At 44.7% G+C, this 27,269-nt stretch overlaps 1 protein-coding gene across 1 annotated transcript in view; it reads right to left on the bottom strand.

Annotated features, from left to right (window-relative positions):
* The window catches only part of col13a1 (collagen, type XIII, alpha 1), a gene marked incomplete at its 5' end in the record, with an annotated part of 104,760 nt that overhangs the window by 50,740 nt on the left and 26,751 nt on the right, over positions 1–27,269 (bottom strand). The window contains 22 exons of the mRNA XM_080521209.1: positions 1,905–2,039; positions 2,123–2,167; positions 4,792–4,845; positions 4,919–4,942; positions 5,046–5,102; positions 6,613–6,648; positions 6,754–6,780; positions 6,892–6,969; positions 7,995–8,048; positions 8,128–8,163; positions 11,779–11,814; positions 12,379–12,405; positions 14,114–14,158; positions 14,482–14,508; positions 14,991–15,008; positions 15,120–15,161; positions 19,738–19,827; positions 22,631–22,693; positions 23,111–23,152; positions 25,837–25,863; positions 26,366–26,392; positions 26,490–26,516. Coding sequence (XP_080377335.1) covers positions 1,905–2,039; positions 2,123–2,167; positions 4,792–4,845; positions 4,919–4,942; positions 5,046–5,102; positions 6,613–6,648; positions 6,754–6,780; positions 6,892–6,969; positions 7,995–8,048; positions 8,128–8,163; positions 11,779–11,814; positions 12,379–12,405; positions 14,114–14,158; positions 14,482–14,508; positions 14,991–15,008; positions 15,120–15,161; positions 19,738–19,827; positions 22,631–22,693; positions 23,111–23,152; positions 25,837–25,863; positions 26,366–26,392; positions 26,490–26,516 — 1,017 coding nt within the window. The remainder of the gene's footprint in view (positions 1–1,904; positions 2,040–2,122; positions 2,168–4,791; positions 4,846–4,918; positions 4,943–5,045; positions 5,103–6,612; positions 6,649–6,753; positions 6,781–6,891; positions 6,970–7,994; positions 8,049–8,127; positions 8,164–11,778; positions 11,815–12,378; positions 12,406–14,113; positions 14,159–14,481; positions 14,509–14,990; positions 15,009–15,119; positions 15,162–19,737; positions 19,828–22,630; positions 22,694–23,110; positions 23,153–25,836; positions 25,864–26,365; positions 26,393–26,489; positions 26,517–27,269) is intronic.

The raw sequence follows: 27,269 nt of genomic DNA, 5'->3' as shown, positions 1-27,269 counted from the left end.
CAGAAGGTACCCGATAATATCCCTGATAACCACTTGTTTGTTCCATGAGAGCTCCATTCCCAGGTCCTCCAATGGGCTCACGCTTCTAGGTTGGGGTTCCACCCAGGGGTCACTTGGACATTGGCCTCGGTCCAACAACGCTTTTGGTAGCCCAAATGGATGTCACGAAGTATGTGGCAGCCTGCCTTGAGTGCTCTTCGGTAATTCACCCCCTGCGGGAAATCTCCTCCCTCTGTCTGTCCTTTCAAGTCCCTGGTCCCACATCGCTTTGGATTTTGTCACTGGACTTCCCGTATACCATGGTAAAACCACCGTCCTCACTGTAGTTGACCGTTTTTCTAAGATGGCTCATTTCATTCTCCTCACTAAACTACCCTCTGCCAAAGAGACCGCTGAATTAGTCCTCCTTCATGCTCTCCCTCAGGATCTGGTTTCAGATCGGGACCCCCAGTTTACTTCTCATTTCTGGAAGGAGTTCTGTGCTCTCATTGGAGCCTCCCCGACTCTCTCCTCTGGCTACCACCCTCAGTCTAATGGACAGACAGAGCGTTTCAACTTGGTCCTGGAGACTGGCCTTCATCTCCTGGTCCAAAAACATCATCTGGGTGGAATATGCACACAACTCTCTTCCCTCTGCATCTACTGGACTCTCATCCTTTCATTGTGTTTTATGCCCCCACTCTTCCCAGCCCTGGAGAAGGAGGTTCATGTTCCCTCGGCGGCTGCCCTGGTTTGGAGGTGCTGCAGGGTCTGGATCCAAGCCCGCCAGCGTCTTCTCCGAGTGGCGGTGTCTCATAAGATCTACACTGACCGTTGTCGCTCACAGGCACCAACCAACCGGCCAGGATAGCAAGTGTGGCATTCCACATGGAACCTCCGAGTCCAGGGACCATCACACAGCTTAACCCCACGATACCTTGGCCCTTTTCCCATTTCCAAAGTAATCAACCCCGTGGCCGTTCGTCTCCAACTCCCCAAGAAAATCCGGATCCATCCCTCTTTCCATGTTTCCTACATCAAACCCACCGCCGAGCCCCCTGGTCCCCACCTCAAAACCCTCTCCACCCACCTGGATACTGGACAATGGCGAGACAGTTTATGCGGTCCTCAAGCTCCTGGCGGTCCGGCGTCGTGGGAGGGATAGCCAATTCCTTGTGGATTGGGAGGGATATGGGCCTGAGGAGTGCTCATGGGTCCCGGCAAGTAACATTCATAACCCTTCCCTCATCCAGGAGTTCTACGACACCCACCCGGACCTGCCTGGGCCGTCAGGAGCCGGCCCTTGAGGGGGGGGAACTGTCATGATCCTGCTCTCACTCACCCCTCCCCTCCTGAGAGTTTTCACTCCTCCCTTCCTGTGTTCCCCTTAGCTCCGCCCCTCTGCTCTCCTGCTTATTCCTCCTGGTCACAGCTGTTTGTAATTGTCATTAGTGTTTTTATTTAGTTCCCCTCTCTTGTAGCTCTGGTTGCCAGTTTGTCTGTGTTCTCACACCAGTCATGCCTGCCATTTTTCCTTGTGTTGCTTGTGTCCTGACCTCCTGTCTGCCCAACTTCTCCTCCTAGATTTCCTACTCTATTGCCTGTGCTGGTTTTGACCTTGGACTGCCTGACTTCACTTCTGCCGATGTTTTGATATTAAATACTTTTGAACTGAGATTGTTGTCTGCCGTGCAATTGAGTTCCACTAACCCTGACAGAAGCAATGAGCTGCAAATGGCTGGAAGCCCACTGAGATGTGGGTTGAAGGCTGAGCTAGTGTCTTTCTTTGGGGTTTTTTTCTGTCTTTAGTTGCATGATAAGAAGGCAACTGGAAAAACCCCAGCCTTCCCTTTCATAACCACTGATGTGGGACTTGGTCAGAGAAGCCACTGGGGTGACGTGTTGTGGTTGGCTCAAGCACTCACAGGTGATCCAGATGGACCCATGGCTCCCTTGTCTCCTTTGGGTCCGGGGAAGCCCATCACGCCACCTTCTCCTCTAAGACCTTCAGGGCCAGCTGGACCTGAAGGACCAGGGTCCCCAGGCTTCCCTCTGGGTCCCTATTAACATCACAATGAAGAAACAGCAGTGAAAAGTCATGATTCAAGTCTCTGGGCCAAATGCTACACAAAAAAGGGTTTACCTTTTCTCCATCTATTCCTGGGGGACCTGGTAAACCAACTTCACCCTGAAGACACATGTGAACATGTCAGATCTTCTCTGAACACGTTAGACCTCCTCTGGACATGTCAGATCTTCTCTGAACACGTTAGACCTTCTCTGAACACATTAGACCTCTTCTGAACACTGCATATTTAAGATCAACCCTGAGGTTCCCCTGCCCCACCCTTTAAATATCATAGGACAGGGTTCCTCAGTTATGCCCCCAGGACCAACATCAGACCAGCATGTTAAACCAAGAGCCAAAAAAGTTGCAGTTTTTTTGCACTATGTCAGCAAAAGTTGTTTTAATTGAAGATGTTTTAGCTGATGTGACCATTATTACTATTACTATTTTGTTATTATCATTATTATTATGAGTGGTAGTAGTCAAGGTGATTGAAGTAATAATTTAAGGCTGGGATTTGTTTAGATGGTCACGTGAAAAATCACTCTTGAAAAAAGTAAGTGTAAAACCAACTATCAAATTATTTACACACAAAGAGAGACAGAGACAGAAATACAGGAAGAGATTTACAGTTCACTAAATCCTCCACTCCTCTTGTTGCAATATTATCCGACATCGGCAGTTGCTTAAAGGTGCATTTACACATTAGCACAATGACTTCCTGAGTTTGTTTCTGCCACATTCCTGATATTCTTTATGTGACGTAATGCATCTGAATGTAGTTCTTAAATGGGCTTGACATTCCTGATATTCCTGGAACATCTTTTTGGCCAATAAATCTTCCAAGAATATCAAGAATCAGTTTGTAACTGAGCGTGTGGATTAGTTGTGATGGGTGTTGCTGTGTTATACAGTGTGACAGCATTTGCACCCTGCAGCATCCTCCTCTCTGGAATTTCTCTGAATGCTCAGAGATCTGGAGTGTGTGAACTGTTCAGTAGCTGTTGGTAGAATAACTGGGGTGTGTGGAGTCATATGTTTTTATACACGGTTGGCCTGACTTGTGTTACGCCTTGGGTGAACACCCACCTCCGCCAGACGCACCTGAGATGGTGATTCTCATTTCTTCTGGTGCGGTGCGCCCTGGGCACATCTCTCATAGGAACACCCACAATTGAATAAAACAATTCTCTAGATTCGCCACATTCCTGACAGATTAATCAAAGTGATAATGCACAACAGTGCACAGCAACCTGTCACACTACAGCTTTGGGCATTAGCTGCAACACTGTGGAACAATAATGCTGACTGTGCGTAATGACTCGTGATGATCCACCACCATTTCCTGCTCTTACTTCTAAATGCATGATAAAAAGTGGCGACTGTCCGTGACGGCGTGACGCCTCTTTGTGATCTTGGAGGGTCGTTGGAATTAAAGCTGGCTGTATGCAGAAAGTTGAAGGAGTTCAGTAAAAATAGACAGACAAAATGGGAAACATCATCCAAAACATCTATTCTATGTCAGAAAATGCAAATATATTACTAATACAAGATTCTTCACCGAACATACCTCACTGGTAGGAAAATGTTTAAAATGGGTTTCACCGCAGAAATATGTAATAACTGCACCTTAAAGACACCAGCTACCTATATTCACACCTTCTGGCACTGCACACTGGTTCAAAAGTTCTGGACTGAGGTCACCAAATCACTCTCCTCCCTAATGGGCTGCCAGATCCCCATGTCCCCCTCACTCTGTTTACTGTGCGACACACACAAGTGGCAGCACCGCTGCACTTGCACATTCGAAGCGAGATAATTCAAGGATTGACGTCTCATTCAGAAAATAAAACAGGCTTCAGTCAGTTGTAGCTTGTTGTCTGTGTGACAGAGGTTCAGAAATTGTGTCAATTTGTAGTAAACAACATCTCGAATCAGAGCTGTTGATCCTGGAAGTTCGAATGTGTGAATGTCTGTCTATCTTACTGAAATAGTTAGAGTGATGATCCACTTTGCTGGGAGCTCTGGTCTGCATGCAGTTCAAGCTGGTAATATAAAAGTAAACTGTTCAGCCCAGTCACAGTTCAACTGACGCTTTTCCTGCTCCACCTTTTCACGCTGCAGGTCATGTTGTTTCTTTTATTTAATTTGGACTCACTGTTAGATTGACGTGTGGTTTCGGTAGTGAAATCGATCAGTGGACGTCTGAGCAGAGCACTCATTGATGTCATTACATCAGATGGGCTGGGACTTTGGCTTCGACTCGGGTGTGGGATGAGGATTAAAAAGGTAGAGCAGTGCATTTTTTTACCCACAAGTCACACTTTATTTCACGTTGATGTGCAGCTCATGGGCCACCGCAGGCCAGACAGGTGGCTCCTGCGGGCCGCCTTTTGAGGACCCCTGTCATTGGATCTTTTTTTCAGAGATGTTTGATTTTCAAGGACCCCTTACAGTTACACCACGGACAGCTGGGGTCCGCAGACCCTTGGTTGAGAATCACTGTGTTAGACCTCCTCTGAACCCCATGTGGCCTAACTCCAATGATCAAAGTTGTTAAACATAACACGATATTTGATTATATAGTTATTTATTTGACCTTTATTTAACGAGGAAGAAAAGCCCCCTGAGATGAAGTGAAGAAGCCACTTCGATGATGGACGAAAAGTCCATGTGACATAATTCAATATGCATTGAGATGCGTCCGACCACAACAGATAACAATGTGCATAGGCTTCTCCTACCTTGGAACCTGGTGTTCCAGGGGGCCCTGGAGGTCCAGGCAATCCAGGGGGACCCTAGGAGAAGTAAAGGGGATGATATAAAGTCAAAGTGTTGGACCGGCTGTGAAAAGCCCTTGAGGGTACTTACCATCAGTGGTATGTTGCGGATGTCCTGTGAAGTTAACAGAGCATTTTAATATTTGTTGTTGTTCAAATTTTGTTAATATTATCTTTATTTTATTGAAGAAAAGTCCTAGTGATGGAAAATCACTTACATTTTCATTATTCTGGATTTCAGCCTTTCCTGGCTCTCCAGTTGGACCTGGAGGACCCTACAAGGTAAAACAACCCCATTTCACACGCACACACACACACACACACACACACACACACACACACACACACACACACACACACACACACACACACACACACACACACACACACACACGCACACACACACACACACACACACACACACACACACACACACACACACACACACGCACACACCATTTGCTGTTAAACCAGCATGTGTGACAAATTCTCATCAATCAAATAGGGATGGGGTCGATCTGATCCAGTATCGCTATCCAGTTCATGGATCGGAAACTTCTGATCCAACCTGTGGAGAATTCTGATCCATGAAACCTGCTTTACTGTTGCTGAAATGACTCCACGGAGCATGCTCGCTGGCTGCAAACTGTGGAATGGATTTCTTGAAGGGAGGAGAGTCTCAGTGAGACGTGGAGTAATGAGTTAGGAAATCCATTCTACAGTTTTCAGCCAACGAGCTTGCTAACATAGCAGCACTGTGCTAGTAAACTTTTCATGACAACATGCTGCTGTTTAGATGTATTTTATGCTGAAAACACCGCAACCACCGACGTGGATGTTAGTAAAGCGAGGCGCTCTGCCGCCAGACATCACCATTTTAAAACTCTGACAGCAGCATGAAAACAATGAAAAGCAGCTCCTCCACATTGTGAGCGGGCAATTCACACTCAGTGAAGCTGTGTCCTACTCCCCACTACACTCTGTGATAATAGTCCCAATCATTTGCACTGTGTTCAGGCCCCTGCAGACTTTAGTTATTAGATCCTGTAAGAACAAGAAGAGAAGTCCCGCTGTGACGTCAGCCAGCTGCTGAAAAAAAAAGCTTTTTCAGCAGGAGAGTTCATCCTCCGCGAAGAAACTGTCAAACTTTTAGACCACGCCCCCTCTCATCAGGCCATGCCCCCCTCACAGCAGGCACACATCTGTGAAGCGGCATTGTTACATTTCATCTGCAGGTATTTTCTTATTTCCGCAGTGCAGCACCTACTGCTTGGATGGTTGGCACAGCCGAACCAAATAACTTCAGTCAGAGGAAGAAAATGATGTAATTTTGTTGAGCGGGACCCTGGAGTGCAGAACTTTCTTCTTGTCCTTATAGAGGATGAATCGGCCTGAGTGCTGGACACATTGTGTTGGTGCTGCGTTACTAAAGAACTTCTCCAGGGATTAATGAAGTGATTGTGAGGTTTTAAAGATAGAACTAGTTTATTATGAGATGATGACGTCATGCAGACCCCCGCATTGTACAAAAATAGTTTGTACTGCTTCCTTTCCTCACCTTCTACTAACCTCAAGTTGTCTTTTGAGAGAAAACATGCAAACATTCCTACATTTATTACTTTACTGTAGAGAAGTTCATTACAGCCTCATATAAAATCAACAATAATGATAATAATAATATTACGAAATAGTATCGTATCAGCAGATATCCAAAGGTATGAGGATCGGATCGGAAGTGAAAAATGTGGATCGGTGTGTCCCCGCAATCAATACTTGAAAACTTACTCTTGGTCCAGCTGAGCCTTCACGGCCGACTTCACCCTACAGGTTTAAAACATGTCACATTTAGATTATTTCCCATCAACATGAATTCCTCTCTGCACATGGAGAGTAAACTTCTTCCTGCTAACCCTTCATTTCCCCTACCTTCTCTCCTGGGCCGCCTCTGTCACCCTGGAGGAGAATTGTTGAAGTTAGGATGATGGGTCTCCTCTCGTTTACGTCACAAGTTCTTTGACATCATGGTAGATACGTATCTATTGATGGACCAATGTTTTTCCATACCTTGGTTCCCGGCAGGCCAGGCAGTCCTGGCTCTCCTTTAATCCCCTGGGATGCATTGCTTGGCTCCCCCTTGTCTCCCTGCCCGGAAAACAGAAAATAAACAATCACTATTGGCATGCTCCTTACAATCAAAATACAGCACATGATTAACAATAAATACAATTTGAATATGTGTTTCCAACTTCAATATACATGAATGTGCTGAAAATACCACACTGATGCAGCTCAATATTATTTCTCTTTAAATATCTCAGTTTTTATGACATAAAAGACTGTTTGCACTGACAGTTGCAACATGCCCAAACTGTAAATTGTAGTGAGAAAACCTCATATCTCATCATTATAAACACACATGCAGCCAGTCAGTGAGACAAAAGCAGCCCAGCTCCATCACATAACCAGTGGCCTCACACACAGAGGACTGAAGCAATGAATATGGTGGGAAACTCCCTGATTGTGTGGAAACAATAAGAGGAATCAACATGTAGCAACTGTTTTATCAGAAAATGAGACCAAGAAAACTATATGTTCTTTAAAGTTCCTGACATATTGCTTCATATGAACAACAAAGGGGTCAGTTTATGGCAATAGTATTTGTATCACATGTGGGTTTTGTAGTCGCTGCGTCTCTGAACACAATGGAAGGATGTGAGCTGCACATTGATCCACTTCATCATGTTGTTTTTTTTTTGTCAGAAAATAAAACAAAACAGTTTCCTGTCGATTCTTTCAGTCTGAACTGGTAAAATTCAAAGAAAACCTTTCTCTGGGTGTTCCTGTCTGTGTGTGATGTACCTCATGCGGTTTTTCTGAGTTGACCACAAACAAAATGCACATAAGTGGAAAGTGATATCTTGTTATGAGAGCTTGCAGCTTCGATCGCTTCATCCAGAATCTCAGTGCATTAGACCCATTGTGGCATCACTTCACCAAAAACAACACAGAAAATGATCAAACAAAACAATGCGATGGAACAAGACCTGTGGCAGAGCACAAACACAGAATACAATTCTGGTGGAAAAGGGTATTTCACAGACAATCACAGAATCAGTAGGAATGAGCAACAGGCACACAGTTAGGTGTTGATTTCATTCCAGGCCTACCCTATAGCCCCTCTTTCCTGGAATGCCTGGGGTACCGTGAATGCCGGCCTGGCCCTTTTTAATGAAAAAAAGACAGTTAAGACTCTCTGGTGTGATGCAATGTAATACAGCCACAATACTGCACAGACTGTACCTTTAAGCCTGGAGCACCTGGCAAACCTGGTTCTCCCTACAGTGAGGTGCATGACAATAACAGAGAAAGAAGTAAAACTCACATATATACTTTTCAACAAGATCCTCAAAAAATGAGCATACCATGCCACAGACAAAGACACAAATCCACTCTCAGTAAGTCATCAAATGAACATAAACACACAAATGGACTCCAAATAGTTATGAGTTCATTTATATCTAACAGAATAAAAGAACTAGTCCCCAAGTTAAATGTGAGAACTACTCCTGTCATCACAGCCATGAATTGATATTCCAACAGGAAACACACTCACATGGAGGAAACTCAGCCTCCAAACCTGTGTAAAAGTGTAAAATGTAAAGTAAAAGAAGAGCAGTGAGGAAGCTCTGCCTGGAACCTTTCCGCTGGAACCAAGTGAAAGTGAGTCCGTTTCTATTGTCCATCAATTAATGTGCTCTCATCTCACCAAATCAGCGTTAACAAGTCAGGAATGTTCTGCTTTTGCTGCAGCAGAAGTGTTGCTTCGAGCTGCTGGATGTTTTGAATTCTTCATTTTATCAGAGAATAACTGCTCCTTCAGTCATCTGGAAACTGCGCTGCAGGATTTCTCCGTGTGTGATTGGTCCAACTCAAAAACTCCGCCCCTTTCATGTGAACGCATAGGTCTGGGTTGAACGAGTGAGTTGATAACCTGTTTCATAGTCACACTTATCAGGATCCAAAGTGTTTGGCTCAGCAAACACAGGAAACAGAGAAAGCCTGGATATGTTTATCACGGCTCTTAGCACAGGCCTCAGTTCTCCATGATGGAGCCAGCTCTGCCCATTATGTTTGAACTTATTTCTTTTAAATTTGTAGTTTTACCTCGCATTATTAATTTGTCAAGCCACATGTTCGAGGATAATTTACCCAGGTTAATCACATTCACTCATTCACACTGCTAATTTCAGGAGGAGCTCAGGCCACCCTGAAGAGTTCAGTCCAGAAGTTCTCCAACGGCCACACAGTCAGACAGAAAACATTTCTCTGACCAATAGATGCTCCAATCAGCTTGTTTGTAGCACCTGTCACTTCAAGGGTCGTCTTCTATCATGTGACTGTCAACATTTCTCGTCTGATGTGAAATACAGTGGTTCTGTTACGCTGCCATTCCATGTCAAGATTCACTAATGTTGTAATAACTCAGCAAAGCAGCTTTTCCAGTCATGAGGAAAGTCTTAATAATGACTTTCAAAAGAGAGTGCTGAGAAGTGTTGAGGAAGGACATACGTCCTCACAGGGTTTTCATGTTAACACACACCTACACTCCTATGTGTTCAGCATTCCCCTCACATATGAACTCACAGTGTATAGAAAACCTGTGGCTCTTCTGCCCCAGTGGATCCCTGCAGCTTTTTGCAGCTGAACATTAAGCCTGCTTTCACCACTGCAGCTGACGAACACTGAGGTTCTGCCTTGAGAACTTCTGCACACACACACACACACACACACACACACACACACACACACACACACACACACACACACACACACACACACACACACACACACACACACACACACACACACACACACACACACTGCTGCTGCCTATCACCTCCTTCTGCTGCCTGCTCCTGCCCAATGCTGTCTGCCGCCTGCTGCTGCCTGTCGCGTGCTTATAATGCCTGCTGGTGCTGCCACCTGCTGCTGCTGTGTGCTGCTGCTGCTGTTACTGTCTGCTGCTGCTGTGTGCTGCTGCTGCCTGTCCCCTGCTGCTGCTGTGTGCTGCTGCTGCTGCTACTGTCTACTGCTGCCTGTCCCCTGCTGCTGCCTGTCCCCTGTTGCTGCTGTGTGCTGCTGCCTGTCCCCTGTTGCTACTGTCTGCTGCTGCTGTGTGCTGCTGCTGCCTGTCCCCTGTTGCTGCTGTGTGCTGCTGCCTGTCCCCTGCTGCTGCTGCTACTGTCTGCTGCTGCTGTGTGCTGCTGCTGCCTGTTGCCTGCTGCTGCTGTGTGCTGCTGCTGCCTGTTGCCTGCTGCTGCTGTGTGCTGCTGCCTGTCCCCTGTTGCTGCTGTGTGCTGCTGCCTGTCCCCTGCTGCTGCTGCTACTGTCTGCTGCTGCTGTGTGCTGCTGCTGCCTGTTGCCTGCTGCTGCTGTGTGCTGCTGCTGCCTGTTGCCTGCTGCTGCTGTGTGCTGCTGCCTGTCCCCTGTTGCTGCTGTGTGCTGCTGCCTGTCCCCTGCTGCTGCTGCTACTGTCTGCTGCTGCTGTGTGCTGCTGCTGCCTGTTGCCTGCTGCTGCTGTGTGCTGCTGCCTGTCGCCTGCTACGGCCTGCAGCCAGGTTTGGGGAGTCATACTTTGTGGTCAACGCAGGCAGATATTAAAAGTGATGTGAGATCCCACAAATCTTACTCTGCAGTTGTTTACTGTAGCACATGAGGAAGCAGCAGCCAGCTCTTTGAGATTATATATAGAGCAGACTTGTCCAGAGTTCACAGGAGCCGAGCCCTTTAGACAGCCATTCCTTAAAGCTGAAGGGTACGCCTGCAAAATCACTTTCCTTTTATTATTAAAGAATAAAAGTCTTTTAGATCGCTGTATCCTGTGCATACCAATGGATAGGCACATTTCCTGCTTTGAGGTTTTCTTCCTTCTTCCCGCATCTGCCTGAGAGTCCTAATGGAGAAAACACACCAATGCATGGCCGCAGACTGTGTGGCCAGTGAGGAGCTACAGTGAAGCCCAGTCCCAAAGAAGATGGAATTCTGTGCAATTATTCAGTGGACTAGGTTAAAGCCGTGCACCCTCTCAGCAGGTTTGATTAACTGAGAGTGAAGTCTGCTGCAGCTGAACAGAAATGTGAACAAACTGCTGCTTCTCCAAGCACATCTTCAGCAGAGGAACTTCTGCAGCTGCTTTTTAATGTTTATTAAGCTTTCTTTGAGTCACTGTAAAATATCCCACTGTACAGCAGCTGTGGCTCAAGGCTGCAGGTTTGATTCCACATCTCACCATGACCACACACTCTGTGTCCTTGAGCAACACATTGAAGATCAGCCTCTACTGGTGTGTGAGTATATGTGTGAAAGTGGTAAACAGTGCAATGTGCAGTAGAAGTATGCTGGTTCAAATCCACTTTACACATATACAGTGAATGGACTGTAAGTCTGATCTGCTCCCACAGTGTTTCAGGGTTCCACACTGGTGTCCTGTCTCTGAGAGATTCAAACCACCACTTCTGTTGCCTTTGAGTGGGGTAGTGGAGTGTTTGGGATGTGTTCTGCCTCTCTCATCACCACCCACTGCAGGCCCTTCCTGGTCTTGGGTGTGAAGCTGGAGAGCCAGAGTTCTGTCAAAGGATTATTCATGGAAGCATCTGAGTTGCTTCGGCGACCAGGTATGGATCCCCAGAGTCCAAAATAAACAAGAATCCTCTATGATTATCAATGTGTATAGCCTGTGACTTACAACATAATATCATACAACAATGAGTTCTTTACCAAACCATGACTGTGGATTGTGCAAACCTCCTGGGGGATCTCAGGTACTTTGTGTTCAGAAAGATAGAAGTTCTCAAGAGGTCATATGTAGCCCAACAGCAAACTGTGATCTTTCCATGCATAAATACACTCAACATCCCACACACACCACTCCGTGCTGGGCTTCCACTCTACCTTCACTCCAGGGAACCCTCTCTTCCCTTCATCCCCCTGCAGGGTGGATGGAAACATCAGCTCGGGGACACAGTGAGGCAGTAAAAACAGACACGCCTATTCAATCAGACCAAAATCAAACAGGAGGGGAAAGGGAGTGTGCATGTTTGACCTGACAGGAGATCTAAATCATCAGACATGACATCCATGACCTTCTATCAGATGGCTCCCAGGACACAGGCAGACTGTGGTGGCCTTGGAAGAGGAGCTAAACTCTAACCCAGACCAAGCTTTATTCAAAGGTCTGCATCAGACTCAGATCCAGATTCTGCTTTTCTTCTGGTGACGTACCCTTTGTTTTATAGAAGCTAAAAAGTGAATAATCCAATAAATGGAAACTAATTACAGTGGCTCACTACAGCATTGAAACCCTGAGAAGTTTTTCACATTTTCACACATTACAACTGCAAATGTGAATACATTTTATTGGGAATTTATGAGATGAATATACACAATGCGAAGTGGAAGGGAAATGATCCATGATTTTCAAACATTGTGTGTGTGTGTGTGTGTGTGTGTGTGTGTGTGTGTGTGTGTGTGTGTGTGCGCGCACATGCTTACCTTGATACCCTGGTCTCCTTTAATTCCCTGTGAAGCAGAGCAGAAAGAAATGCAGTCAATGTCACTACGGTCCACTCGATGGGGCACCAGGCTTCAGAAGAGGCAGTGAGGACTGGATCCTGCACAAGACAGACACTCAGTGCTTCCTCTCAAGACACTCGACAGCCCAACCTGCTCAAGTTGTTAGTAGATATCAACAGTTTGTCATTTAATTGCAAATAATAATAAACTGAAGAACAGCCAGGTTGGGGAAGCTGTGCTCATCTTGAAAATAATAAACTCACTGCACTTTTTTGTATATATTCTACAACAATAAAATCAATAAAATCAATAAAATATGAAGGCCTGAATAATTGAGCAACATTTAACAGGAGTGTGAGTGTGTGTGAGTGTGTGTGTGTGTGTGTGTGTGTGTGTGTGATAAACACAATAACTCTCCAAACACAAATTGTTCCGTAAATATCTGAAGTATAAATGTTGTAGATTAAACCTGCTCCTTTTTGTGAGGTTGGGTTGTTGGATATTTTTAAAATAGCAGTTTTTAACAACTTCCAAATCTCAAATTTTTTTTTAACTATTCAATACATACATCACAAAATAACAAAATATCCTGGTGCTGGTTTTGAAAGGCCAGCTGATGCTGCTAAGCTGGCAGAACTGAGATGCCATTAATGTCCCTGGACAATGGAAGCCTTTATTTCCAGATCAGCGTACATGAATTCAAACTAAACCTACCAACACTATTTTCCACACTAGAATTAATTTTCATGATTAGTCAAACAGGCTGTCAGTGTTAAATGAAAACGTCACTCATCCATCTTCTCAGATGATCTAAGTTCAGATCAGGCCTAACAATAACCAGAGAGACACAGTTAGTCAATACTTCATTCTTTACAAAGACCTCAGAGCACAAATACAGAAGGAGACACCTGAGCAGTTCAGACTGATGGCAAAACCTCCAATATTAATAATGACTGAGGTGGAAAATAAAGAGTTTTAAAAGTAGAAGATGTCTGCTGGGGTGAGTAACATTATACAGTATCTGCATGAAGGAGCTCCAAACCTTCACCTGCTCACTTGTCATTTTCTTTTTTTTCTTCATTGCAGCACACTTACTCTCTCACTACATATGTGACACGTTAGAAACCTCCTGAAGCAGTGACTGCAGAATCTTTCTCAGCTCTCTTTGGGTTTACTATGTTTCTTCCATAAACTATTCTCCTCACACCTGAAACTCTTCTACAAACATTTGTTACCATGTTTGTATCGACGACTTGTCTTCAAATCAGAAAGGATATCATAGGTGTCACACATCATTTCAATTATAATGTGCATATTGTTGCTTCACTTAATTTGAGTGGACTTTGACAGAGCAACATCAACCTGTCAGTTATCTGAGTAATTTGTTGATGAAGCACAACAAGCTCACAGTGGTTTGGTCTGATATCAGTGGGTAGCTTCTGCTCCTCATCACATCCATGGTATATGGAAGGATTGAGGAAGGGGGTTCTACCGCCCCACATCCAATTCTTCATAATTCAGTGCAATGAAAAGCGTGTTCATGACTCAGTGGAAAGAGGAGCAGCTCAGCCGTACAGGAGACAAGACATCCTGCTTCACTTTAGCCTTTGGAGCACCGACTCTAACACATGTCCACGAATGAACAACAATATTTGCTCCTAAATGTGGGACAAAGGCCTTCAGTTCAAGATAAAATAGTAATGGAGTGGAGTACCTTTGAGCCTTCACCTCCTGGTGGGCCAACCTCACCTCGGTCCCCCTGTGAGGAGATGACAAGAAGAAAAAGTAATCTGAAGCTGATCCACGGAGACAAAACACAGAGTTGGAACTGTTTCTACATTAATATCTTGTTTTATTTGCTCGTACTCTTCCCAGTGTTTACTTTTTCAATCAATGAACAGCAAAAATGATCATACTGTTATTTGATCCGGCTCAAAGTGAACCTGTGCAGGAGTTTCCTTCATCAGCATCCATACTAGTATAAACATATTGTCTTTCCAGTATATTCTGTAGATGAGAATACATGATCCTCACCCCATCCCATGTTGCAGTGATAAAATCTAAATCCAGAAGTGAACTGACCTTGTGTCCAGGCACGCCTGGCTCACCCTACAAAGAGCAAACACAGTGAGTCCGGTCAGTGAAGCCAACACAGCGTTCAGTGCAGAGGAGCAGGTGGTTGAGGGCTGCTTTGTGGACTTCAAAGTCCTGTTTTCCAAGCTGATGCTTCTCTGATCACGACTGCAGACTGTTCAAGTATTAGTCCCCGTGCTCAGGCTCATTACTGAGAGAAGCGGTTCCTGCTGTGAGATTGGGCTTGTTTTCCAGAGTCAGAGACGTTTATGAGACCACACAATCTACATTCCTTATTTTAAATAACCCATGACAATTAATGCATCATGTGAAGATCAGCTCTGAGGAAATCCTTGTTTCTGCTGTGCAGGTGGGTCATTTTCAACTGTTGTTGGAAACGTCTTAACTCAGGACTCTTTCCGTGTGGCTTGTTTGAGTTGGGTCTGAGTGTGTTTGTAGTAATATTGAAGCCATTATGAGATCAGCAGTTTGGCTACCAAGAAAAGAAGTATACTCACCTTTAGTCCAGGCAAAAGCTGCAGAAACAAAGTAGAAATTAGAACAAAGTTAAAGTCACAACAACACACCATCACTAATGAGAAGACTCTGCAGTGACGAATATAGGTGGTCTCTGGACTGAAGCTCACCCTGGGGTCTTTTCCTGGTTTGCCTGGCTCCCCAGGTTTACCCTGTAGAACAATGGAAAAACACAATACCCTGAATCTATGGACTCTTTAAAAGTACTCTACATTTGAAAGCAATGCCACCTTGATTTTGGAACTTTGACATGGATTTTCTTCAGATATCAAGCTGGGCTGTCAAACCCACTTAAATTCTGAGGGAATATCTGAGAGTCAAGTGAAAATAGTCAAAACCTGAAACCTGAAAAAGGTCCACCTCTGTGCAAGGTCCATCTTGTCAAAATAAGGACAGAATATGTTCATTCCCATCTCAATGGAAGTGAAAGAAGTGAATATGAATAAGTGAATAAAACTGGGTGAAGTTCCTTGTCATAATCATGGCTCCACTGTAGCGTAAAAGCTTCTATTCACAGATGCAGAATGTGTCATGTTGTAAAAATCATTCAAAATTTGAGGTTCAATATAATGTGTTTTTTTTCACTTTTCTTTTAGATGTAGAAAATAGATACAAATCAAAACTCATACGCAAACTGATCTGTCATTTGTTTTCTTAATTTGTCAAAAGGATCAATGAATACCAACCACTCACTCTCTCACTACATCCACCCTCTGACCACCACCAACCACTCACTCTCTCACTACATCCACCCTCTGACCACCACCAACCACTCACTCTCTCACTACATCCACCCTCTGACCACCACCAACCACTTACTCTCTCACTACATCCACCCTCTGACCACCACCAACCACTCACTCTCTCACTACATCCACCCTCTGACCACCACCAACCACTCACTCTCTCACTACATTCACCCTCTGACCACCACCAACCACTCACTCTCTCACCCTCTGACCACCACCAGCCACTCACTCACTACATCCACCCTCTGACCACCACCAACCACTCACTCTCTCACTACATCCACCCTCTGACCACCACCAACCACTCACTCTCTCTCTGCATCCACACTCTGACCACCACCAACCACTCACTCTCTCACTACATCCACCCTCTGACCACCACCAACCACTCACTCTCTCACTACATTCACCCTCTGACCACCACCAACCACTCACTCTCTCACTACATTCACCCTCTGACCACCACCAACCACTCACTCTCTCACTACATTCACCCTCTGACCACCACCAACCACTCACTCTCTCACTACATTCACCCTCTGACCACCACCAACCACTCACTCTCTCACTACATTCACCCTCTGACCACCACCAACCACTCACTCTCTCACTACATTCACCCTCTGACCACCACCAACCACTCACTCTCTCACTACATTCACCCTCTGACCACCACCAACCACTCACTCTCTCACTACATTCACCCTCTGACCACCACCAACCACTCACTCTCTCACTACATTCACCCTCTGACCACCACCAACCACTCACTCTCTCACTACATTCACACTCTGACCACCACCAACCACTCACTCTCTCACTACATCCACCCTCTGACCACCACCAACCACTCACTCTCTCACTACATTCACCCTCTGACCACCACCAACCACTCACTCTCTCACTACATTCACCCTCTGACCACCACCAACCACTCACTCTCTCACCCTCTGACCACCACCAGCCACTCACTCACTACATCCACCCTCTGACCACCACCAACCACTCACTCTCTCACTACATTCACCCTCTGACCACCACCAACCACTCACTCTCTCTCTGCATCCACCCTCTGACCACCACCAACCACTCACTCTCTCACTACATTCACCCTCTGACCACCACCAACCACTCACTCTCTCTCTGCATCCACACTCTGACCACCACCAACCACTCACTCTCTCACTACATCCACCCTCTGACCACCACCAACCACTCACTCTCTCACTACATCCACCCTCTGACCACCACCAACCACTCACTCTCTCACTACATTCACCCTCTGACCACCACCAACCACTCACTCTCTCACTACATTCACCCTCTGACCACCACCAACCACTCACTCTCTCACTACATTCACCCACTGACCACCACCAACCACTCACTCTCTCACTACATTCACACTCTGACCACCACCAACCACTCACTCTCTCACTACATTCACCCTCTGACCACCACCAACCACTCACTCTCTCACTACATTCACCCTCTGACCACCACCAACCACTCACTCTCTCACCCTCTGACCACCACCAACCACTCACTCTCTCACTACATTCACTCTCTGACCACCACCAACCACTCACTCTCTCACTACATTCACTCTCTGACCACCATCAACCACTCACTCTCTCACTACATTCACTCTCTGACCACCACCAACCACTCACTCTCTCACTATATTCACTCAAGCAGTTTAGTTCAGTGTCTTGCCCAAGGACACTTGTAGGTCAGCAGAGATGGGAATCCATCCAACCTTCTGATTGGAAGACGACCGTTGGACCAACCGAGCCATGCCGTACGTTTGAGGATAATGTGTGTGCGGTTCGTTCAGTGGGTGGTTTGCCCTCCAGCGTGCCACACAAGGGCACACAAGGGAAGTTGAGTGGGGAGAAAGCAGCTGATTGGCTTCCCCTGCCTCAGTGAGTGGTCTGATGGATTCCTCATGCTGTTTAACTGGGTGTTTGACACCACTTGAGGCTGGACTGAAGTACGAGTAGTTTTCACAGTGTGAAATCTCGTTGTGCTCCCATTTCTGTTCCCGTAAGCCCGACCCTCATCCTGTTATCCTTTGTTTGAGCATGAAGACCATTCTTGCTCTACGTCTATAACTCGGATCAGTCACTCTGGATCACCAAACAAACTCCTGGAACTGGCCCCGCAACCACCCCGGCTTGCATTTCGAACCTCGGCATGCCTCCTCCTTCTCTTCCTCCCCCTGCTCCTCCTCCTCCTCCTCCTCCTCCTCTGCCGGCCTGCCTGCAACTCTGCTCCTGCAAGGTCCCACTGCCCGCTTCACTCCATCCTGACATCAGCTCTCCACTCTGTGAGCCCCACCTCAGCTCTGCCAGGCTTCCAAACTAAAATAAAAGTTCTCTTTTAAAAAAATACTTTTTGCTTTCTGCATTTCAAACTGCATTCCACCCCAGCGGGATTGAGTCCCAGATTGATTCCTCTGGGGGCCTGGCTTTAAACCTTGAAGGGTTTTTTTCTAATGTCAGAAATAGCAGCACAATGTCTCATATATGAACCTGTTTTGGCAGAAAACCATAAACAAACATCACATTTGGCTGTCAGGTGGTCTAGTGTTTATGAGAGAACATCTTGGGCCAGAATATTCATCCACTCAAACTTAAAGGACTCTCAAGTGGACATAAAGCGTAAGCATTGTTATTCTTTGCAGTATTCTGTCAGTGCAGTGTGAGAGCTTTAAGTATCATCACCACATAGACGTTTATAACTCAAGGTTTAGCATCAGTGCTAAAATACTAAAGTGCATTGTATTCACAGCAAAACAGCAAATAAACATCAAGAAGTAAAGTGCATTCAGTATATAATAGCTGCTTACAATCAGTAGATATCCCTGAGACTTAAACTGAAATAAAAATTATAGGTACTTGGGCTGCTCGATTATGGAAAAAAATCATACTCACTATTATTTTGAGCAAGATTGAAATCACGATTATTTACACAATTATGTCTTTGAATTTGGAACAGAATTTATTGAACACGTTTAAACAAAATACTTTCCTTAAATATATAAAAATATCTTGTAATGTAATAGTAAAAAACAAACTGTTGTACTTCACTCAATCTTTTGAAAACAAAAAATAAATAAAATATAAAAACAGATAGATATGCTCAGTAGTGTGCAGTCAGGGGCAGCAGGGATAGCACTGCAAAGCCCTATCAAAAATGATTAAAAAAAAAATAAAAAATTAAAAAAGTGATTCTGAAATCTGTGTCTGAAATCAATTAGTGACTTCAGCAACTTTATCCAGAAGACGACTGGTTCTATTTTATGGAGCTCAAATCTCCTATGTCCTCTAAAGGCATCACAGCTCCTTTCCTCTGCTGGGGCTAGCAGTAGCTTCATTGCTAACCTCTGATGGAAGCTGGACGCTGCTATTGGGTTAAAATGTAGAGTGTCAGTATCATCAGCCAATCAGATTGTGATGTGTTATTGATGGATCACTTTAGGGCCAGCAGAGTTTCGAGCGCTGGCCTTGCTGTCGTCATTGAAATGAGCTTGACTGATTGGTCCATGGGCCGGTGGTGATGACGATCTGCTACTCTGGAGTGATGGCGGCTAATGATCACCACCCCACAGTAACTGGGTGAATTATGACCTTAACTGATCACCACAGTGGGGAACTTTATTTTGTGAAGAGGCGGGGTTTCCGGTTGGAAGTATTTTGGTGTTACACTGCGCTGCTCTCTCAATGTTGAATTTTGAGATCGTTTGGAGCCGTAATCATAATCGTGATTAGAATTTGATTAATTGAGCAGCCCTTATGTCAATAGGGGTAAAACATTTTTTTTTATGGGTACCCTGTACCCGCCGTTTTTGATTCAGTTCCTACTTGTAACCAAATTTCGGTTCCTAACCCTACTCGCTATGGTAGAAATGTTTCATACATTGGCAAACTAACATTTATGAAATGTGAAAAATCCCATGACTGAATCTGTGACTCACCGGTGGACCATTTGTACCATCCAAACCTGGGGTCCCTGGGAGTCCCGGGGGACCAGGAGGTCCTGGGGGTCCCTGTGCTCCGGGCTCGCCCTGCTGAGAGACCTTGAGTTAAAACCTCTCATCTTGAAGAAAGCCTGGCTACAGCCAACATGCCAACAGAATGTCACACTGCACTGCAAACAAGCTGTGGGGTCGGCGGGATGTTGCACAGAGGTTGTTAGTGTGGCAGCCAGGAAAGCAGTTACATAGAGTCAGTTTCGATATAATACATATTTGTATTATTTCAATCTTGTTCTGAAGGGTTCACTGAGTAGCTTCTGGATCTTGTTCAGGTGTCAGCGTGTCATTAAATAATAATCATAGAACATGGAGACGCATCGTCTGGATGATCTTTACGGCCTAAGCCAGTTTAACCAGAATCAACAAGAAGAAAAAGATTGCATCATGAACCATGGTCACACAGCCGAGACCAGGTTCACTGCATTGCCACGTCTCTCCAGGAAGTACCAGAAACAACCTGGAAACAGCCGTTGGATGTTTGCTCAAGAGAAAATGGGTGCTCACATGATAATGGTCCAGCACATCATCAAAGCTGACGGGATGCAAAAGTTACTAATGAAGCACATTTGCCTTCGTGAAGATGGAGCATCAGGAGTGTGCACAAAACTGTGAGGGGCTGGTGCTTCAAAATTCAGTCACAAATTGCAAAAGCCTTTCCTCATTTGGCTCCCCACAACTTTGCTTTGTGGAATTTGGCAATGGATGTCTTCAACAACTTGAGCACATGAAGACAGAAACTGAGCTGTTTGGAGTAATCGGGGCTTAAAGCATGCACAGCCCTCATTCAGATACTGCTGTGTGCAGGTGATACCAACCATGGTGTTGTTTTCAACTAATCACCAGCAACATGCACACAAACCAAAAGCACAATCTGTTCATGTGCTTGTCTGTTCACCTGCTGACACCTGGAGAAGCTCAGCATTCACTCTCAGACCAGCTGCATTAGTATGGCTGCTTGTGGCACCGACGTGGGCCCAGTTCATTGGTTTCACTTTACCCGCTTTATAATAAAATGAGTGTTTGTCTGTGACCGAATGGCTGTAATCTTGGCACAGATGTTTTCTGTAGCTTCTTTAAATATCAGTGTGCGCTTAATCTGATGATTCCTCACTGTCTTGGGATTTATGTCCAATCAAAGTCACATCTAATTTACAAACACCTCAGGGTCTGAAGAGGAAAAAGTCAGAAGCTAAAATAACTGAATTTGCCTGCTGCTCATCCTAAATGTCAAATATCTGCATTCATTGAAGGCAGTAATGTTGCATGGTTTGACTTGTGATGCTACAGAACTAGATGTATTTGCACATGTGGTCCAGAGAGGTTCTTCAAACAAAGAGCTGGCCTGGCTTCACAGTGTGACTGTCAGAGAGACTCCATGTACAGTCGCTCAGGACCAGACAGTGCTGCCAAGCTTCTTTTCTGAGATAATGGAGAACATGTCTGCCCACATTGAGTCCACATTTTATCATTGTTCCTTTGCTTTGGGGAAATAACTGTCTCTGGAGGATTTTTGTTCCTGGACACGTTTTTCTTCAGGGTTATCCACACATTAATACTGATAGGCTTCAGCCGCCAGCTGCTCATGACAATGTGTGCTGTTCTGCACAATTTGACCATGAACATGAAAGACGATTGCAGGGGGAAAAATGTTTTTATATAAATTGGTGAGCACTTTGAGCACTGCATGACAAAGGAGCTGTGGAGTCAATATAGAGGAGCTGTAGAGTCACTGTGCAGGAGTTGTAGCATCACTGGAGGAGCTATAGAGTCAATACGGAGGGGCTGTAGAGCCACTAGAGGAGCTGTCGTCACTGTGGAGGAGCTGTAGAGTCACTCGAGGAGCTGTAGAGTCACTATATAAGAACTGTAGAGCCACTAGTGGAGCTGTACAGTCACTGAAGAAGCTGTAGAGTCACAAGAGGAGCTCTCGTCATTACAGAGGAGCTGTAGAGTCACTGGAGGAGCTGTAGTCACTGTGGAAGAGCTGTAGAGTCACTGGAGGAGCTGTAGAGTCACTCGAGGAGCTGTAGTCACTGTGGAGGAGCTGTAGAGTCACTAAAGGAGCTGAAGAGTCACTGTGGAGGAGCTATAGAGCCACTAGAGGAGCTGTAGAGTCACCTAAGGAGCTGAAGAGTCACTGTGGAGATGCTGAAAAGTCACTGTGGAGGAGCTGTAGAGTCACTGTGGTGGAGCTATAGAGCCACTAGAGGAGCTGTAGAGTCACCTAAGGAGCTGAAAAGTCACTGTGGAGGAGCTGTAGAGTCACATGTGGCTGCACAGCTGCAGGTTTCAGATCTCTGATGGAGTGACAACTGGAAATGACTCCTTTAATAAATATGATAACGAGTGATGATAAGGAACTTTTCTTGGTTGAACTTTTCTTTGGAATATAGTCATGGTTTCCAATACATCAAAAGAAAATGGATTATTTAGGATTATATTCAAGGAATGTATAGTACAAACACCATAGATATATTATCCAGCTCAATTGGCCAGAACATTTGTTATCATTTAAAAATGTTTCTGAATGGTCACTAAAATAATTGAAATTGTATTAAATTTGGTGTCTATGTACTTTATATCTTGTCTTTCAAATACAACATAATTAGTCAGAATTGTATTTGATTTGATCCAAACCTGAAGTAAATTCATCGTTTTTAATAGTTTTTCTTCCTCCTTGACAGAAACAACTAAATAAAAGAGGAAGTTTTGCACATTCAGACGAAGCAGCAGCTCAAAAGCGGTTAATGGAAGCATGACGGCACAGATTGGGAACTGGAGGGTCAGCGGCGGGCACAGGGGAGGGGGCAAGTAGGGGCAAAAAGAGTTGTACCTTCAGGCGTTTTAAGATTAGAGGGCTTATTGAGGGCATGTTGCGCAAGGTGATGGGCAACATCTGCCGGGGGGAGTCACAAAGCACAGGTGGCCAGCAGTGCAAAAAGGTCACAGGGCAAAGGTCACCAGGAGGCCACAGAGGGTAGAACGGGGTGGGGGAGGGGTGCACACAGAACAAGAGAGTGAAACGTGAGGAAATGGGAATGTCAAGTGAGAGATAAAGGAAAATAGGCTGGAGAGAAGATAGACTGAACAGATGACAGAAAAAAAGAGGCACAAAGGAGCAAACTACAGGCCTGGAGAGGCTTTGGGTCGAGATGTACCATCAATCAAACGTCTGTTGAGCTCTCTACTGATTTGTGTACATCAATGTCCCTGTTAGAAAGCATCCAGACCCCTAGAATGCAGTGGAGCAGAGGCGGACGCCAGTCTTGCCACAAAGAGAGTAGAGCAGTAAGACGTTGAGGTCCAGACTTACTATGGCCAACTGTCCAACACAGGGCTGTACAATACGCCGCTTCTGTTGAAATGACCAGCACCGTCAGACACAGGCTTACACACACCATTTCACACAAGTAGAACCAGCTGCATGACACTTGCCTACTTTTTACAGGGTGTACATATTTCCATACGAGCAAGAGAACACGTCTTCCCACACCATGAACTCAGAGGAGTGCTCACCCATGCATTATCACATCTTTTTTAATGTCACACTTCTAAAATGAGTTGTTTTTTACCACTGAAAATAGATCCGTTTGAATTGACCAATTGCAATGGAGCTGTTTCAATGGAAATATATACATCAGTGAATATAGGTAATGGTGTAAATGTTTTAAAAGCAGGCAAGTGTAGTGCTGAATGTTGCTCACTGTTCCCACCTCTCCACCACAATGACAACAGGTCATCATGTCCAAAAGGGCTGCCAATATTCAAATGCAAAATGATCAAACATCAACTGAATCTTGTTGCGTTTGATCAGAGGGTGTCTGAAGGATAAAGCTGAAGCATCACTGATTAATAAACTTTACCTGTGGAAGAATCGAAAACATGTTTAATACAAAAGAACCAACCTGATGGACTCTTTTCCTTATTGCCACTTATTTTGTCATTAATCCAAACTTATGCTCAACGTGAAAGTGAAATCACATTAAAAACGTGCTGAAATATTTAACTTAATATTAACGCAATATGTGGGCTTGTAAGTTTTGTGGATTTTTGCCTGGTGGTTTTCTCTCTCACATGTTTTTCATCTGGATCAACATTGAATTAACCATTTTCTTTAGTTGTAGTTTTTCTATATGTATTCATGAAACATATTCACATTTATTGTTCAATCCATTAAAATTACAAAGTGATTTCTTTTCCATTTTGCATTGTTCTCAATATGAATGTCTGAACTATTCATTCATATTTTATGTGATTGTAGTTAACAAAACATCATGTGCACATATGACAACTTGTTTTGCTCCGTTTTAATTCATTTCAATATTGGCGTCCATGTATATAATTGGATCGTTTCATTCTCTATGTGTACAGACGGAGAACGTTCCCAGAACCACAGAGACGGATCAGTCTCGTGACGTTTCCTGGTGGTCAGCAGGTGGAGGAGCGCTGAAACTCAGTGGCTCTCTTTGCGGCATGACTTGGTGAACCCCTCCAAGTTTTCTGTCAGGGTGTTTGGAGGCACCCACAAACCTTCAACATCAGAGCCTGACTGGAGCGCAAGGCGGCCAAGGTTTTCAGAGGAAGGTCCTGCACAAAGAGGCCCTAAACACCAGGGAGGTGGTCAGACAGCAAACCAGCAGCCTCTCCATAAGCCAATGTTTGTTAAAAAACAACTTTCCAGGCACAAATGATATTAGAGAATCTGTATGTGATGAGCTAGATTTGGTGTGGAGAAAGAAAAGGTAATTTCTTTCATCAAATGTGTTGAATGCGAAAAAAATAAAACATCTACATGCAAATTTAATGCAGGAGTGTCAAACTGGTTGTGCTGTACTTCAGAGGTCAGAGTAAAAAAAACAACAACCTACAATTGATAACAAATCCAAATTTGACGTTTCATATTGAAACAAACTTTCATTAGAAATGTTTTGAATAACATGGTCTTTTTCTTTTCAATCTGAAATTCTTTGTCTTCACAGAGAACACCATTTAGGACTCATAGTTCTACTTGAGGACAAACATTGTGTGGATGTTTCACCTGAAAGCAGCAAGCTTCACTGCAGCTTCTTGTTCAAACTGGCTGTTCAGTCTTGTTTAGTCTCATGTCACTGGAAAATTGGAAATACGCGTGTTTGACACTCCCGCTTTAAATGACTCATAACACCACCCTCTGGAAAGTCGTCCAATTTACAAAAACCTAAACTTACAAAAGGCTCCTCTCTGTGTGTGTTCATGTGTTGATCAGAAAATGTGTTGGCTGGTTGCCTGTCCTGGAAGACAACTTCTCAAAAACCTAGAGAATTCATACACAGAGTGGCATGAACCCCGGGGGTCTCACTCCAGGACTGTGAGCCCCCACTGGAGACAGACCTCCCACACAGTCTGCTGAGGACGGCTGCTCACTAAAGTGCTCTAAAACATCACATTTCCTCTTCCACTAAATTCTCCACACTCAGATTTATCTGTCCTGAAGCATTAATAAAGCTTAACTAATAGCTTTATATCCACACATGTATGTAACAGCATGGTGTTCTTCTGATAACCACTCAGAACTATTTCTGCTCCAGGGCCTGGAAAAGGAAAAAAAAAAAGAAGTGCTTGAACAGGATGGCTTTAATAACTGTAGGGCTGAATTACAGCAGCAATTAACTTCTGAAAATGTCCCCAGTCACTCAGGAGACTCTTTCTTCTTGGCAGAATCACACACAACCCTATCATATCTGATTGCTCCAGGAGGTTCATGGGCCACTTTCCTCTAAACCACGCACGCACGCACGCACACACACACACACACACACACGCACACACACACACACGCACACACACACACACATCCCTGTACTACCCCACCACTGTACCGCATCCGATTTGTCTCATCTGCAGCAGTTTTTCCTCCTCAAGGAAACCAGCAATGTGCAGCTAAAGATCACATATCCCACTTCATGTCATTATACAACAGAACAGATGGATTATTTCAGATTTATGGCATCAACAAGGTGAAAACTTCCCTGTCGCAGTTCCACGTCCATGTTTTCTTACCCTGTGAGTGTAGTCTCCACATACGCCCTGGAGAGGAGAGGAAACTAACTCAGACACAAGAACACATACCTTTCATAGTCAGGTCAGGATGAAAGAAGACATGCTCAGATTATAGCTGATGATAAGGGAATCAGGGTTGCTGTCAAGAGGGCAGCTTGAAAAGAAAAGACCCCACTACAGAGATGCCCCGTGTATTGTTTGTTAATGTCTTTGCACATGGGACTGTTAACCGAGAACTTGAACCTCGTGTTGTCATTCAGAAGCTGAAAAGCTGTTGTCAAGTTGTTTCAAAATAATTTGAACAGACCTTTAGTCTTTTCTAACTGGTCCAGCTATGTTCCAATGACTGAATGGCCGTGAATGATGTAGGAATTCAGTGTAGTCATGCTCTTTATCTGGTCTATGTTCAGCATTACATCAAACCTGGCCGCAACAGGAAGTGATAACAAAGATCAACATGTTGCACTGCACAACATGATCACATGATTGTATATTATAAAGTGTCTGAATACAGCAAACTGTGTCTCACCTTCTCTCCTTTGGGTCCAGGTTCCCCCTACAAATAATACCACAAATATATAAGACAGAAGAAAATGGCATTATGTGCTATATTTAGTCTGCTTGGTTGGTAGATCATTGTTACAGGAACTTACGAGGAGTCCTCTGGGACCACGCTGACCCTGGAAGACAACAACCACAGATTTAATCTGACGTAAACACTTATACAGACATGAGCAAGCTGGGACAGTTCCTGAAATATCATGCAGGAGCATCCTGAAGTGCACGCACACACGCGCGCACTTTTTTCAAACCTGCACAACCACAGGACTGCCTTGTAGTGTTTACCAAAGTTTTATTGTGATTTTAAATCCACTGTGTCTCTAATCACCACAGCTCTTTAAATAATTGAAAATCTTTCAATCAGGTTAATTTATTTATATTTAAAACTACCAAAGATATTGAAAAGTGTTAAAATATTTTAGAATTTACTTACAAATTGTAGTCAAATAAAATTAGGAATACAATATTTGTAAAACAAAATGACATATAAAGGTCTAAGGATTATTACATCAACCAGAGGATTGAGGAAGGAAACCTGAACACTCAAGTCCTTCCTGCTTTGACAGCCAAGGGCAGTCCAGGCTGGTGACCTGGTGTTATGTGTGCCGTCCCTGTACTGTGTGGAGCCGCTGACACCCACATGTCAAACATCAATCCAACTGATGCAACCACTAAAAGGAGTCTGGTCTCATTATGTATTGGGCTGAAAGGAATCAGTTTGACTTCCACCCGGGGGGGTGGGCCGCGCACGGGTCTTTGCATCGCGTCTGAGCTTTCTGTTTGCAGCATCGCCTCAGTGCGCCACGTGCCAGGGGGGTGCGCCGCGTGCTGGGGGGGTGCACCGCGTTCCGGGGGGGTGCACCAGGCGTGCC

Source organism: Blennius ocellaris (assembly GCF_963422515.1).
Source record: "Blennius ocellaris genome assembly, contig: SUPER_13_unloc_1, whole genome shotgun sequence".
Taxonomy (NCBI): domain Eukaryota; kingdom Metazoa; phylum Chordata; class Actinopteri; order Blenniiformes; family Blenniidae; genus Blennius; species Blennius ocellaris.
Note: the sequence above shows the minus strand (reverse complement) of the source record. Positions and strands in the feature narration are given on the sequence as shown.